The following is a 15813-nucleotide window of genomic DNA, read 5'->3' as shown; positions in this document are numbered from 1 at the left end:
GCTTCTGCCCTCTCACTGGCCTGTTACCTGAAATAACTTGAAGTGCAGCTTAGCTCTCAGTAGTCGCCTTGTTTTGGTCAAAACACTTACAAGACCACGTGAGCTGTGACGTTTTGCTTTGGAAACTCAACCTGCTGAAAACCTCCCATACAAAACAGAAGAAAGACTATTTTTAATCTACACAAACAGAAATACTTGAGGTTAATTCCCATCACTTGACCTACAGACAAGGGTACGATGAGGTAACGCGACTGAATGAGCAACAAATGAGGTGTTATTAAAAACACTATGTAAAAATCTTAAAGGGAAAATGAAAAGTTAGATTTAACATAGTCATCACAGAAAACACCTCCTGTCAACTCACCTCCTGTGCTGTGGAAATAATGACTGTGGGTGTGAGTCGTGATAGACTGCCTTTTGTCTCCTGCGTGGTAAAAACAGTAGGTGACGGAGTGGTTAAAATACACCTACTGCTTTATCAAAAAAAGGCAAACGTGTCCGAAAATATCCAGGTTGTACGAGAATTTCATGCATCAACTCCGAACTATATTAAGATGGAAGTGAGAAAGTTCAAACCTTTTCTGCAAGACCACGTTTCTACAACTTGTAGTAACTAGATTAGTTTTCTTAACCTAACCATTACTGAACACTGTAATAGTTGTGAGAGCTGAGAACGTGGAGAACAAACTCCTTAATGAATCATTTCTAATAATATCAGATTATTTAAAAAGATTTTTATAAACATAAGAAGGTACCAACTCCGTCTCAGTGGATTTGGGGATGGTGCACCGTAAAATTCAAACGATGTTGTTTATTTTATCTTATATGTTGAATCTAGTATCTTTAATCGTCTTTGCTCTTGCTAAGGTTTTCTGTGCATTTGTTGCTGTCCATCAACTGGGATTACCTAACGCCGGCATAGTCGTGTCGAGATGCTGCAGCACACGATGAGATGCGTTTAGGGCTGAAAAAGTCTGCTGAGAGACGAGCTGGCTTCCCTGGTGTGATTTGTGTGTGCTAGGAACACACAGAGCCATCATCACCTTGCTGCTGTGTAAGCCTGGCCTCTGATGCTCTCATCTTATCCTGATGTCTGTGAGCAACAGGAGAGTGGGAGGTAAAATTAATAATCAGTGATCAGTGATCAGTTCCCTCGTTGATAGAAACCGAATAAGCCTTTATTCGGGCCACGCCCATGATTTTTAAAAAAGACAAAAGTAAAATTTGTGTTCTGTCCCACGTCCGAGGATCTGATCTAGTTTTCAAGGTTCAGTTGTTCAAAAACATTTGGACATGTGACCAGGAGCAGAACCACTAACCCTGCTGTTCATGGGTGACTGCTTAAGAAATTAATCGACAGCCATCCCGTAAATGACTCCATTGACCTGCATGCAAACTGAGTTGCTGCAGCTAAAGACACAGACGTCTTCTTAAGAAACTAAAATCATTTTAATCTCAAGAGATGCACAACGAAAGAACAAAGTAAAACAAACACACCAACATTTTCCAGAGAAGCACACGTTTCCATGATGATGTTTTTTTTTCCAATGTAAAACATTTTCCTATGACTCTTGTTTATGATGAGAGTGTTTTTTATATTTGTTTGTGTATTTTCTTTAGAGAGAAGCGTTTTTCAACCCATGTAAAAATGTTCAGTGGAAGATGATGGATTCCAAGAAACATTTGTCAAATGCCCAAAAAACCATTATGACCTCCTCTCTGATTGCTGTCCACACTATTCCACTTCAGTCTCCCTCTTACAGGAACCTTTGGCAGTCGTCCATCATTTAAATGTCTACATATGTTAGCAACAAATCACAAAGGTATGTTTATACATCAGCTGCTCTGAGACCACTTAGAGAAAAATGATCCAAGGAAACGCTGGGGCTGAAGAATTAGACACGAAGTCATGACGGCACCAGGAGACAGATTGGATGCATACATTTATCAGAAGACCATCCTTATCCTTTCAGGTTGAGACAAAAGAGCAAATCAAAGCAAACTGCACAGTCTCAGAGAGGCTTCACAGTTCTTCAACATTTAATTTACAAGGAAGTGACAAGTGAAGGTGATTAGGTCACAACTCTAGTGCTACTTAATTAAAACAATGAGGTGTAGTTAAGTCGGATTTATATTAGAATGATATATTTATTTAATTCACGTTGAAAACAAGCAAAAGGGAAAACTATGTTCGAGCCACTGGCATCTGGGACGATCAGTTAAATATACAACATCTCATCAATGGTGCCGGATATGTACGAGCAGGATGCAGCCACATGATTTGATCTACATGCATTTTTACATTAGTCTGCCAAACGCTTCCAGTGACACTACAAAGATAAAATAAAAACTAAGATCCATATGAAGGCTGGAGACAGGACAGGGTCCACTGGAGCCTAGAGGCTGGTGTTGTGGTGGAGTAAAGCAGCAGGTGGTTGGTGGAACTCTTTACATGGCGTCCTCGGGTGATGGGAAGGAGGCGGGACGCATAATTGTAGTCGGACTGAAAAGACTTTTACAATTATATGACTATGATATTTGCAATGATGTTTTAAAAATGACATCTAGAGATGCCGACATGAGGGTCATTGTTTAGACACGATGATGTCAGGACTGTTAATGGAGGGATCTGACAGTGTGGGAAAGTGGAAGTGACAGAGACAATTAGATCAGAAGCATTACGCTTACATAACCCACAGAGGAACAGCTGAACGGGGGGAACAGAGCTTCCACCCTCTTGTCCTCTGCATTGTCATTAAACTATCAACCTTTACTTTCACCAGTAATTGTGTTTTAAGAGTCCAAGAAGTCCAGTCACTCAGATCTCTGGACATCGAAATTGGCTCAATCACTTGTTTTAAACCTCCTTGGAACAGGCAATAGAGTTTCAACACGGTGTGACAATGACTGCAGCACCTGTGAAGACAGATGCAGTCACCCAGGTTCTGTTTGTCCTCTACAGTGAGATCTGGATTGGCTTAAAGTTCTTGAAGATGTTCTTTCATGCGAAAGGCTTCATCAGCTCTAACCTTTCAGATGAAAGGTGAAATGTCTTCGAGAGCTTCAAACACGGCCAGTTAGCTTTCCAACAACAACTGTGACGTATTTCTGCTCTACACACTTTGAGTACTGACAGATTGACTGATAGTGTGGGGGAAACTGTAGCTCAGCTGGTCCAGCAGTTGTCCATTAACCACAGAGCTAGTGATCCAACCCCTGGTTCCTCCGGACTTCCATGGTGACAGCAGTGTCACAGTGTGCAGCCTAATGCCACTTGACTCGCTTGATGTTTAGGTTTGATTGGTTGGTAAATGTCTATTAATATATTATACATGTTGTATGAGCTGTTCCATGAGAACGACACAGAAAAGCACATTTATACTTTTTACTTTCTTTTCATGAAGTGTCATTCAGAGTGTCAGTGAGGTCATCTGTAGTAAACTCTGTCACGTACCTCAGTCTGCTGTAAATAGTGCATAAACATAGTACACATAACAACTCGTAACCCACAACACTCGCTGCTGTCGACTGATATAAACCCTCCTTCACGAAGACACTGTTGGATTCATTTAAACATTTAAACATTTAAACATTTAAACATTTAAACCTTTGGACTTTGATTCCCTCGGTTGAAAATACCTTTTGTTTTTCCCATCTGCTGTGACTGTTCCCTCTTTTCTCTCCTTCTCTCCTCCCTCTCTGCTTCCTTCTCTCTCTCTCTCTCTTTCTCGCTCTCTCCCTCCCTGTCTGGTGTGATTGGTTGGTTTTCTGCACTCTGGAGGTATAAAACCACTGCTGGGGGTGGAGATCTCTCAGCCTGCTGTCAAATCGTGGAGAACGTTGCTATAAAACTCTGCTGGTCGCGTTACGACGTTATCACTGCTGCCTCCTTGTCGTCATTCACAACAGCGGCACCGACTTTGGATCTTTAACATTCCACCATGTGTAAAGGACTTGCAACACTTCCTGCAACATGTTTGAAAAGGTAAGAACAACGTCGTTTGAACACACGGATGATGTATGTGTTATTATATTCCTGCAAAACTAGCTGTAGGTTAATGTAGGATTTGGTTATTTGAAGATGATCCGTGTACATGCTGATTCCTATTTTTATATGAAACTTATTTTAAACCAGTAAATGTCTTAGATACAAAGAGAACAAGCTGCAGCTTGTTCACAAAAAACAGACTTTGTGCAGATATTCTAAATGTTTTTAACTCATCTGCTTCTCCACAGTGCCAAAGACATCAAGCACAAAATAAGCTTCTTACTGCAGAAGCCTGAACCTCAAGCAGCGGATCAGAAACAGATAAAGGAGAAGACTGTTGCTGCTGCTGCTGCTGCTGCTAAGAGGTCAGAGGAACTAATCGGTGTTGGTTCAATTTGTGCACGGTTTTAAATGTTGGTTCTGGTTTGTGTTTAGTCTTCACATCAACAGCTCCTCAAAAAGAGAATTAAACCACATTTAAACAGGATCATTGTTATGCACTTTAATTAAAGTCCAAACAATGGAACCATTACTGTTTCACCAATTACTAAAATAATTATATATAAAAAACATGTTTACCTCAGGTGGGTCAGAGTTTGAATCTTTAGACTTGTCTCTCCAAGGTCAAACGGAGACAATCTGTGGTGCTGGTGCCAGTGTTGAAATGGCAGACATTCAATATTGATCTTCTGAATTAATCATTTGAGCTTTATTGTAGGATTTCTGCCAGTGGCCTGAGGTCTGAGTGGACAGAGAGATGAAGGGGTGATGAAAGGATGGGGTTGACGTAGAAAGAGAACTTGCACTGACGTAGTCGAAGAGCTATAATCTATTTAATGGGAAATCGATCGTTACCCGATTGGCTTTTCAACTTTTAGGCTCTGCGGCATGTTGTTTTGCTTTGCCTCTCCGTTCATGTGTGTAATCGTGGTGCTCGTATTGGTTTGTGTTGCCGTGAAGAAAATCTATAAAAGCTTGAGCCTGAGTGATTATAACGACGATTTCTGAAAGTGCATTAGTTGCTGAAGTTGTTGTACATGAGGTTCTCCGATTTCTGCACAGCAGGAAAATAATTATCTGACTTAAGAATAAAAGCAGCTCAATCAAAGTTTGATCACATCATTAAGAGGTGCAGCCCGGGCTTCTGTTGACAGTATCATCACCGTGCTTTACTAGTTTACTGACAGGTATTTTATTATAGCTATATTTTATCCAATGTCCAGTATCAAACACTGTTACAACAATATTTCTAAAATGTTCCTGCACGAGTCCCATGCCGTCTTCAGTGACCTTTCCTCAGGCTGTGTTCCCACAGGAAGCTTCTTCTTGTTCTTTTTGAGCTTGTTAACATTGATCCAGCTGCTTTGCCGTGACACTTCACCTCGGCCTTACTTTTTCAGTGATGCGTAGTCCATTCAGAGACGATTACAGACAATTAGTATTCAGTTTTCCTAATTGTTCAGCAGCAGTGACAAACGTCCTGTAGAGCCTCTGTGACATGATGACCATAGTGTTCTTTTCAAATGAGGGCACAGATATTATTATGACATTTATAAGGTGAAAACATCATTATACTTGTCTATACATAGACAATATTATACTGCATGTATTGCTGTGTGAATGTCAGATGACGCACAGCTGTGATTAGATTTACTGTCATTATTGATCAGTGAACTGGTGCAGCTGAAATCTAGATGAGCTGCATTCATTCTGAACAGAAGGAAAAACCTTATTACAGTATAACAGTTATATTATTACACCTCTATTATTTACATGAGTTACTGATGAAATGATTCAACTGTGAAACTGTCAAAGTGAATGTTCCATAGAAATAGTTAAATGCATGCTCCAACATTTCTGGTTTGGTCAATCTAAATTAAAAAACCTTCTATTCTTCTGTTTCAGTGTTCCTACTGCAGCTGAGGTGGAGAAATGGAAGGAGTCTTTCAGCCACGTGATGAGCAGTCAGAGTGAGTGTTTAGTTTTCACATGTTAAAAATGAGCTGATCTGGAGACACAGCTAATGAAGTTCTCCTCAAAGGCCAAACCAAAACATTAGTCTGATGCTGACTAGCTGTGAAGCAGATGCCTGACTCATTGGTTTTCCAGCTGATGCTCTCTCAGGGTTTATAAAAAAAAAAAACATCCACATAACTGAACACGTATCATTCTCATGTGACACGATCCTGCAAGCACGGGAACAGTGACCTTCACTTCCTTGTTAATGGTTGCCAGTAAGGTTGTGGTGATTTTAAAAATGACTCTTAATGAGTACAGCAGATATGGGTTTGAAGAAGCATCACCCTGCTCAGACTCTGTCAGGTTTCACTGCTGCACATGATAGAAAAGAAAAGTTAAGGAGGTTTGACTGAAACACACACACACAGAGGCACTAACTCATTCTCATGCTCTGGTCTTCTGCTACGTGTTGCGAGGCACTGCTCCACGGCCCCTCGAGGGTGTCTACCAGTGTGTGTGTGTGTGTGTGTGTGCATGCTTAAGCCCTTTGAGGATAACACTGTGTGTGTATGGGGACACAAATGGGGAGCAATGGCCTTGCGGGAACCCTCTGAGTTTTGACCCGTTCCGTTCCATGATGCACTGACCTCCAACATCGACGTGTCTTCCATCTGCCTTCCCGAAATTCATCTGTCAGCTCTCATTGGTCCAATTTCCTTTGTTTATCTTATCTTAGCCTCAGTGGTCTCCTTAATCTGTCCTCTGAGTCATGCATCCTCCTAGACTTCTGCGAATGCTTAGATCTGTGTACACTGTGCTATGACTACTGGAAAACACTTGTTCTATGTGTCTACAAAGACATGATGCTCTTTTTGCTGTTGTATCATTTCAAAATATATTTTGCTGTAACTATACTAACGTCTTGAACTAATGTGTGATTTATTCATTAAACTGCTGTTTCCTCGAATATGATGAGCAAACCCACTCAATTTGGTTACCTATGGGCTATTATGGCACCAAACACTGGATCAGTGGGACTGATTCCACTGCAAGTTATTACAGATCTAATAACTTATTAGTTTTGGTTTCCTTGAGGAGACACGTGGTATCACAATCCTCTAGTGCTGCATCCATGGGACCATAAATTCCACTGGATATTTAAATATATATTTCTTTCTTTTCTCTGTTAGCGGGTGTTGGAGTCTTCAGAAACTTCCTGAAATCGGAGTTCAGCGAGGAGAACATAGACTTCTGGATCGCCTGTGAAGACTATAGGAAGACCCCACCCTCCAAACTGGCGACCAGAGCCAAGCAGATCTACCAGCAATATATTGAGCCTGATGCTTCCAATGAGGTAATTGGTTAAGATATAACAACACTGGTAACACTTGACATCAGTTGCACCAGATTATTGTTAAACCACAGCAGTAATAGAGATGGGGAGACACCCCTGCTCCGTCTTTGGCCCTTTTTATGGTCTTTCACAATGTACATAAAATTCTTTCACTGGGTTTTTGCTTTAATTTAATTCGTCTTCACCCTTTAATTTTTTCCCCCGGTTCATTTTCAGGTGAACTTAGATGCTGCGACCAGAGAAGAAACCAGACAGAGAGTTGAAAACGCCGGTGCATCTTGTTTCGATGACGCTCAGAAGATGATCTACACCTTGATGGAGAAAGACTCCTACAGGCGCTTCCTCAAATCCAAACTGATCCAAGATCTGTGTCAGACACAGACCGTCACCAACAACTGGGACTGTGCTGAGAACAGGCAGATGTTAGCTGGTGGCGCCTAAGCAGGGAAGATGAAGAGAAGACTTAAAGAAGGTCCCAAAGACTGAAACTGTAGGACAGGGCTGAGACTGGTCAAGATTGGTTTGGTACTTGAGAGTCCAGTGTTCATGGTGGGTTGAGAAGGTGCTTGAAGGTTCATGTGAAATGTGGTTTTTGATTTTTGATACTTTTACCATTGTTTCCTGGAAGTCGCTGATGTTCATTTCGGAGTTTGGGGTACTGTATGTCCTCTGTACTGTAAAAACCATTTGAATGTTTCCCCATTTCTGTGTTCACCATAAGTTATTACGTATGTTTCCAAATCACAAAAGGTGGAGAGTGACTGATTAAATCATTAATATTACAACGCATAGTATAAAACACAGATGATGTTGATTTGTGTTGCATTGTGAAGTTTCCCCTTAGCTTCAGGTTTCATTGTGAAACATCCCATCCAAGCTACATACAGTATACTACAAGTATTTACAAGAAATAAACAGTATAAAGCTACCTCCACCCAACATCCACCCAACATACGCCGCTCCACACAACTCTGCTGCCACTGGAGCTAAATGTTATATGTCTCTTTTTAACCATAACTATAGGTGCAGATATTAAAATCATACATGGAGTGCATCAAAAATACTTTCACAGTATCAGTGTTACGATGTTGGGAACGTTTTTTTTATTTAAGTATTTACACATTTATAAGTAAAGTACATTTTTATACATTCAGCCGATGTGGTCATCATGTATTTGTTCGCTGTGCAGTTCACTTTGGCTGCCGTCTTATCCGTTAGCTTTACATTTCCTACGATCTCACATTCTCACTCGTTATACTTATCACATGTTTGGACAGCAGAAGATTGGTACTGTATGTACGTTCTTATCACTTGTGAATTGTTGATCTGAAACCTGCTGTAAATGTCAAAGATTTGTCGTTGTAAAAACTTCCTGTGCTGCATAAACTCCTTTCTGCACCAGGCAAATGTTGGCTTTGTACTAGTAATGGGTATTTTAAGCATGCTTTAATAGTACAGTATTGATATTTGGTCACATCACATAAAAAAAGGTCAATCTGTGAATTGTTTGATTGAAGAGTCCCCCCCATGGCTACAACTGTTCAGATGGTTTTTACTCATGTTTGTGCAGGATGATTAATCGTGTGCTCACTTTAATTGAAAATGTGTTGGTGGCCTTGCATACTAACATGGCAAAATATATAGTGATAGAGAGAAATAATGATGCAGTATTTATTAAATTATGTCAGTGTCCTATTTATATCATATCTGTGATGATTCACAAATAAAAAGATGTGTTGGATAATCAGACGTTTGTATGTTCGTGCTTATTGTAGATCCAACAGGCTCACGATGAAGGAGTGGAAGTAGTTTTCTGACTAATGTAAAGTATGTTGATCTAATTATTTCAGAGTTGTAGATATTTTAAGTGATTTCTATTTTACCAGTGTGTCAGACCAGGTCTGCTCATCCAGACAATCGGCTCTCTGAGTTGTTTTATAGCTGTTTGTCTGGATTTTGTTTCTTACTAACATAAAGCTCCAATTGTTGTTTTATTCCAAACTTTCTTTCCATTTAAAGTGGATGTATTGTTATTTTAACTCACATCCCTGTGAAGCTGTGCAATTCCAGATCAATCCGAGCAATAATACATTTTTCCAGTGAATGATACCAAAACAGACATCACCCCATTTAACATTTACTAAAAAGCTTCGGAGACTCACAAAAGGACCAGAGACTGATCAGACACGTCTCTTCTAAAGAGCATGTTGAACATTGGTTGTGTCGTGCAGCACTGTCCATTGTACTGATGTGCTCTCATTTGAAAAGTAAATCATATTATGTTGTTAATTTGTAAATGAAATAATAATTTCAACTGTAAGCTATTCCGTTCATTTGTTTCTGTTCATGAGAACATTAACCTGTTGCTTTAGAATCAGAGCCCAGTTAGATACTGTACTTTGGTGTTGGGACTGTGTACAGGTAAGATGTTTTCATCTCGGTTCTCTTACTGAATTACAAAGTACTGATGTTCTTTGTGTGATTTCGACATGTTTTTACCCTCTAATGAATGTGAGAAGCCATTTTACTGTCTGTGATAATCATCTATGATCAGCAGATCTAACATTGGCTCTGCAGCGTCTGGCAACGATTGCCACGTCAAAATCGGACATTATTATGTAACAATCACCACAATCACCATTCATCAGAAGCCGTTTGGACATTTGATCATAAAAACAGTGTTAGACATCCCTTCATGCAAATGTAAAATTCAACATTTGAACCTTGGAAAGCTCTCAGCAGCCATTTCAATCTTAGTTTTAAACCTATTTTTGTAACTGCAGTTCACTTCCAGATTCTACCTCCAGTCTTATTCTAATTTTACTTTCATGAGCAGTAATTGTTTGTTCTCATAGCTCAGGCCGCCCCTGTGTCTGCTCAGTGGGCGTATTGTTTCCATTCACCTCCAAGACGTTAAGGCTGTTTACTTCAGCTGCATTGACACCCACCACGTAACTCCATGTCTATTTAAGGGCAACACATTTGGGAAAATGACGTAATCTACAGTAAATAACGTCACTTAAATCTACTCGTCTGCACGTCTAACATGAACAGACATGGAGAAGACAAATATGCCTAAACATTTACTTCTGGTTAATTCTGCCTGCTTTCTTTGCTGCTCAGTCTGGGTACCAAAATAGAAGAGAAGATGCTCGGATAGTGTTTTAAAGGCAGAATCTGTGAAAGTGCTTGAGTGGATAATTTACTAACACTCGCAAACAGGCGCTTCACACTTTTTCTATGCAGACGTAAAATAGGTTTGTCTCTTAAAACATCTAGAGCACCTTGAGCTGATGCTGCCTTTCATCCTCTGAACAGATGAGTGTGGTGACAGTGGTGCAGCTTTTATTTTGGAAAAAAGAGTCATGCAAAGGAATTAAAACATATGTTGTCATGTCTACGAGGACACATTTCAGCCTGATATACTGCCCTCCTCTCAGACTACGCCTGGAAAATAAAACACAGGATACAACAAATGATAAATCCACTGGGGCCTGTCAACTAAAATGAGAAAGAGTTTACAAGTCAGTAGTTGGAATTTGGAGATTCATAATTTGAGCAGGCACTACCACTGCCAGTATTTGATGTTTTCATTTGATTTGAAAAACATTTTATTGATCCCTGTGGGACAAATTCAAGTGGTTATCAATGTTATACTATACAGTTTATGACCAGGTGGAAGTTTGTGTCAGACACGAACATTAGGTCACTGTGACGTTGACCTTCCTAATTATCCAAAGTGCTCCTGTGACATTGTGTTAACAGGCGTGAAGTCACACTGACCTCGACCTTTGACCACAAAAAATCAGTTTAGTCCCGTTGGACATTCAAAGAAACATTTTGACGTTATTTCACACAGTCACACTTGTCCCTGGTGAGGAGGCAAAGATATAGAGAAATCATTCAAGAACTTTACAAAAACTATGTATTGACTTGTTCAGTATCAGTGTATTTGCACTTGTCAGATAATAACAATATAATGTCATTATGTTTACAGTTTAGTGGGTTGCATTAACAGCCCTTTGAAATCGGATGCTTTGTGTACATAACCAGGTCTGGCTGCACTACTTCCTGTTAAACCCGAACGTCAAAGAGTGTCAGAGGACAATTATTGTCTGCGACACAGCAACAGGTCACTTGTTTAGACAATAAAAACACAGGTTGTTCAGAGCATTTTGAAGAAAACCTGTCTTTGATTGCCTGGTGGTGTCACCTCTGATCAAGGAGGAAACCAGTAGTCTCTGAAAAGATCGCTGCTGCCCATCTGCAGTTTGCTTGGATAAGACAGTAGGTTATCAGAAGGATGTTTAGGGTAAATGAGAGCAGGTGGACTTGTAGCTTGAATGAAACGCTTCACTGATGGAACGATCTGTTCTAAATTTCTGCAGGGAAATGTGAAGGTATCCGTTTCATGAATTGAGGGTCTAAGTAACAAAGACAACAATTTATTCTGCTAAAGAATGGTTAAAGCAGGAAAACAAACATACTTTGCAATCCAACAGAAATTTCTATGGAACCAACATAAGCATGGAGTTGACGAGAAAACCAGCCAACATCCCAGAGTGGAAGCTGCTCCAATGGAGGGATGGAGCTAGAATCCCTCCAAGCTGACGTGCATTGCTAGAAATGTTTAATTTAAGTTGTTGCAACAAAAGAGGAGGTCACACCAGTTACTGAAGGCACGGCTTCACATACTTCTGCCACAAATGGATTTGAACAAGTGCAACTGGTAATTGATGCAGACGTTTAAGTGGTCGTGTTCTGAGCCAACGTGACTGGAACGCTTTTCCCAGGAGGAGGCAAAATTCTGAAGATTATATCTTTGTCCACATGTCTCCTAGTTATACATAGACTTGTTTCAGTGCCAGCTGATTTCAGTCAGTCTCTCATACTTCAGAAATCTCTTCTTGTCTCATGCTGATCCTATTCTAAGCTCTTAAAATGTTCCACATTTTTTTTCTCAAACCATTTGTCTGAAGGAATTCAGCTCGAGATACTAATACAATCCAAAGCTAAAGTGGTTGGATTTATAAATAACATCACATTGTGAAAAACAAGAAGCTTCAAATTGTTAAATATGTCATAAATCTTCAGAAGAGTGGTTTAGGAAATGTTTTGATTCAACTCTGATCTTTGTCAGACGCTGGTAAATGACTAACACAGAGCAGAACAAGAAATACAGAGACACAAACATTCATCACTCAGGTGGTTGTGATCTGCATGATTGAAAGTCAATCTGTTCACAGACGGAGTCAATCAGTGAAGACCTGGTTTTCCCATATGAGGACAAAACATTTCTCTCTGTAGAAAGCACAAATAGAAAAATATATATAAAAATGTGAAGTCTAATTCATCAAAACTTCAGACAGACTTCGCCCCAGAGGGAATCATAGTTCATCATTTTCTGGAACAAAGATTTATTGGTTCTCAATTTTTTATTGTTTTATTTTTAACTACAGTTTCACATAAAACCAGAAAAGTTTGGACTTTCTCTAAAAGGAAGAAGAAAACTAAACCTGCGACTTTTTAATTAGCTGGAACCATTATTTATCTGACACAAGCAAAGATTTTCTGTATTTTGTAAATAGAATAACATGTAGAATTTGACACTTGTGGAGTTTGTTTTTTGTGAAAATCCTCAGTTTTTAATTCAGTGTAACTAAACTTGGACATCAATACTCTGAGTTCTTTGTATTGACACTGGGCCTCATGTGCAGACAAACATAATTATTGTAATTATTTTTGCTCAAAAGCCTCTCTCACCGGCAATGAAAGGTTTGTCAATGCAGCAAACCATGAAGGACCTGCTCATCTTCAGCTTCTATCAACAAATACAATTTACATTAAATTTTCGACTGTGTCCTTGTGAGTACAAGTTACCATAGAAACAGCTTTGTTTAACCACAGCAACAGCTCATCTGCTGTCAACTATTAGTCGTACAAAACATAGGCCTGTTTCCAGGACCTGAATTCCATCAGAGGCCGAGGAGGCGGCCGTGCGAGAGAGAGAGAGAGAGAGAGAGAGAGAGAGAGAGAGAGAGAGAGAGAGAGAGAGAGAGAGAGAGAGAGAGAGAGAGAGAGAGAGAGAGAGATGAGAAACATAAACACACCCAATCAATCCCCTAATAAAATGCACAAGTCATCAGAGCCAATCACAGACCAGAGCGGGACATGGCAGAACACCAACTCACATCTGTGGTTTCCAGCAAGTGAAGGTGGGGAAACATGCTTCATGCTGCACGTGTGGTGTGTTCAGGAACGCTACCAAGACCAGACTTCAGCCTCTGTTGCTGACTCGAACTGCAGAATGATGCGTGATAGCAGAACTTAAGGCACCTCAGGTCAGATCAAGCCGGTGTTACTGTTGCATCAGCATCTGAACTCATGATACCAGAGTCCGTTTTTGTAAATAAATAAATTTTTTTTGTCTGCATGTTGTCTTTGGTTTGCTACTGTTCTGGTTTTAAATCAAGAACGAGCCGAGGGTTGCAGGATGATACTAAAGAATGAACCAGCACACTGAATAACGAATCAACACATTATACAATCAATTAACACATCAAATATCAAATCAACGCATTGACTGATGGACTACTACTGCAAACAAGAGCCATCCACGAAAAGTAATGAAGTTATTGTTCTTGGCTTTTTGTGGATTGTATTTAACAACAGTTTTTTATTATCAGATTTGGTTGTTTATTATAATTTAACAGTGGAAAGTCTTTTTTTAAAATTAAAAATACATGATTATTATTAAGCTTCCATTTTCTGCTTCCTAATTAACATCAGGAGACGTCACTACTGTTTAGTTTTACGGGACAAAGAACCGAAGGATTAAATCACATAACAAAGACGATGTCTTCTTTTAAGGTAATTTAATTTAATTGTCCAGGCAGCTGAGGGTTAATGTGTCATAATATGATTCAGAAGAAAAAAGCAGGATGACTGTAAAATATACTATATAGACTTTATAGGTAGTTCACTCTCACTTAGCACCAACTATTAATACCCTCAAAGTTTGGCAGGAGGTTGATGTGGACTGGTGGTCTAAGACTTTCCCACAGGAAAAAACAATAACATGATGAATGTAACTGGTTACAAACATAATTTCTGTCATTTTAAGGCCACTATGTTAATTTAGTGCCTAAACCTAACCCGTGAGATTTGTTGCTCACACACATTTCCTGAAATGATGCTTCATTTCCCAAAACTCTGAACACAAACATACAACTGTACACTGTTTCTCACAAACTTCAGACTTCCTCTCAAACCATGTGATCTTGCATCTCAACCAAACTTTGCCTTCAGGCGGACACTAACAATGGAAAACGAAAAACCAGTTGCTAGAGTCTTTGTAGTTTTCCACCAGAACATTTTTACATGACCAAGACATACATACATTTGTAATAAATTAAATCACTGTTCTGGTTGTGCTGAGGACTTTCCTCGGGTGAATTGCCTTTGCTGAAACCGCCTGTGCTCCTCAGCTATGTGGTGTTCTCCAACACATGTTCAACCTCAGCCTGTAGAGAGTGTAGAGAGTTCCTCTTGGGTGGAAACAGTCATGTCTACTTCCCATGAACAAGACGCCACGTCCCAGAGTCCTCAGTGACTCCAGACCAGTGGCTCTGACCTCACATATTATGTCAAACCCTCACTTGACCCCCTCTGGTTTGACTATCAACCCATATATTTTTTCATTTCTCTAACACCATCCGAAAAGTCCATCACCAGTGTCACCCCTCTCTCGATGCACAGGGAGGAGGTGGAGCTCCTATTCAGCGTCCTCTTCTAGGCTGTGGTCTGAGGGAGCAGTAACATGAAGGTGGAAAACACTAACAGGCTGAACAAACTGATCAGGACGTCTGGCTGTGTTTTGGGGGTGGGGCTGGACCCTCTACATGTTGTAGCTGAGAGGAGGATGCTGTCCAAACTCCTCTCAATCCTTGACAATCCGCCCCACCCACTGCACAGTGTGTTGGCTGGACAGAGGAGCACGTTCAGCCAGAGACTGATCAACATTAAATTCTCCACAGAGAACCACAGGAGGTCCTTTCTGCCTGCGGCCATCAATCTTTACAATTCCTCCCCCCTCTGTAAGGGGAGGGCGAACTGACATTTTCTTTCCATATAATTGCTGTCATTCCACCCTGGACTATAACTATTTAACCATTTTCCTCCATCTTACATATTCTGTATTTATACTGAGTTTTCTGCATCAATGTTATTTTAAATTTATTTGATGTGGAACTTTTCTGGTTCCTTTTCTTTCTGTCTAGTTTAGAGTCACTGTAACGAGGCTGAATCTGTCCAGACTCACCTTCACTCTCAGTCCTGAGTGAAGCTTCATTCAGTGTGATCTGTTCATAACTCGATGTTCTCTGCCGCCTTCCTAATGAAAAACAGCTGTGAAGACGGCTAATTAAAATGTGACAGGAGGATGTGGTGCTCTAATGTGACCATGCATGCAGGGAATCACGTACACGCCGACACGTGCACGTGCAAAGCCATT

General features: G+C 40.2%; 1 protein-coding gene across 1 annotated transcript; it reads left to right on the top strand.

The window, feature by feature from the left end:
• Positions 1–3798: 3798 nt before the first annotated feature.
• On the top strand, positions 3799–8454 carry LOC113152782 (regulator of G-protein signaling 4-like). Its single transcript, XM_026346215.1, has 5 exons — positions 3799–3985; positions 4237–4353; positions 5894–5958; positions 7138–7301; positions 7518–8454. The coding sequence occupies exons 1-5, from the start codon at positions 3942–3944 to the stop codon at positions 7740–7742; spliced, it is 615 nt and encodes a 204-aa protein (XP_026202000.1). The 5' UTR covers positions 3799–3941; the 3' UTR covers positions 7743–8454.
• Positions 8455–15813: the final 7359 nt, after the last annotated feature.

Source organism: Anabas testudineus, chromosome 4 (genome assembly GCF_900324465.2).
Source record: "Anabas testudineus chromosome 4, fAnaTes1.2, whole genome shotgun sequence".
Classification (NCBI taxonomy): Eukaryota; Metazoa; Chordata; class Actinopteri; order Anabantiformes; family Anabantidae; genus Anabas; species Anabas testudineus.
The sequence above is the reverse complement of the archived record's forward strand: the minus strand, read 5'-3'. Positions and strand labels throughout refer to the sequence as shown.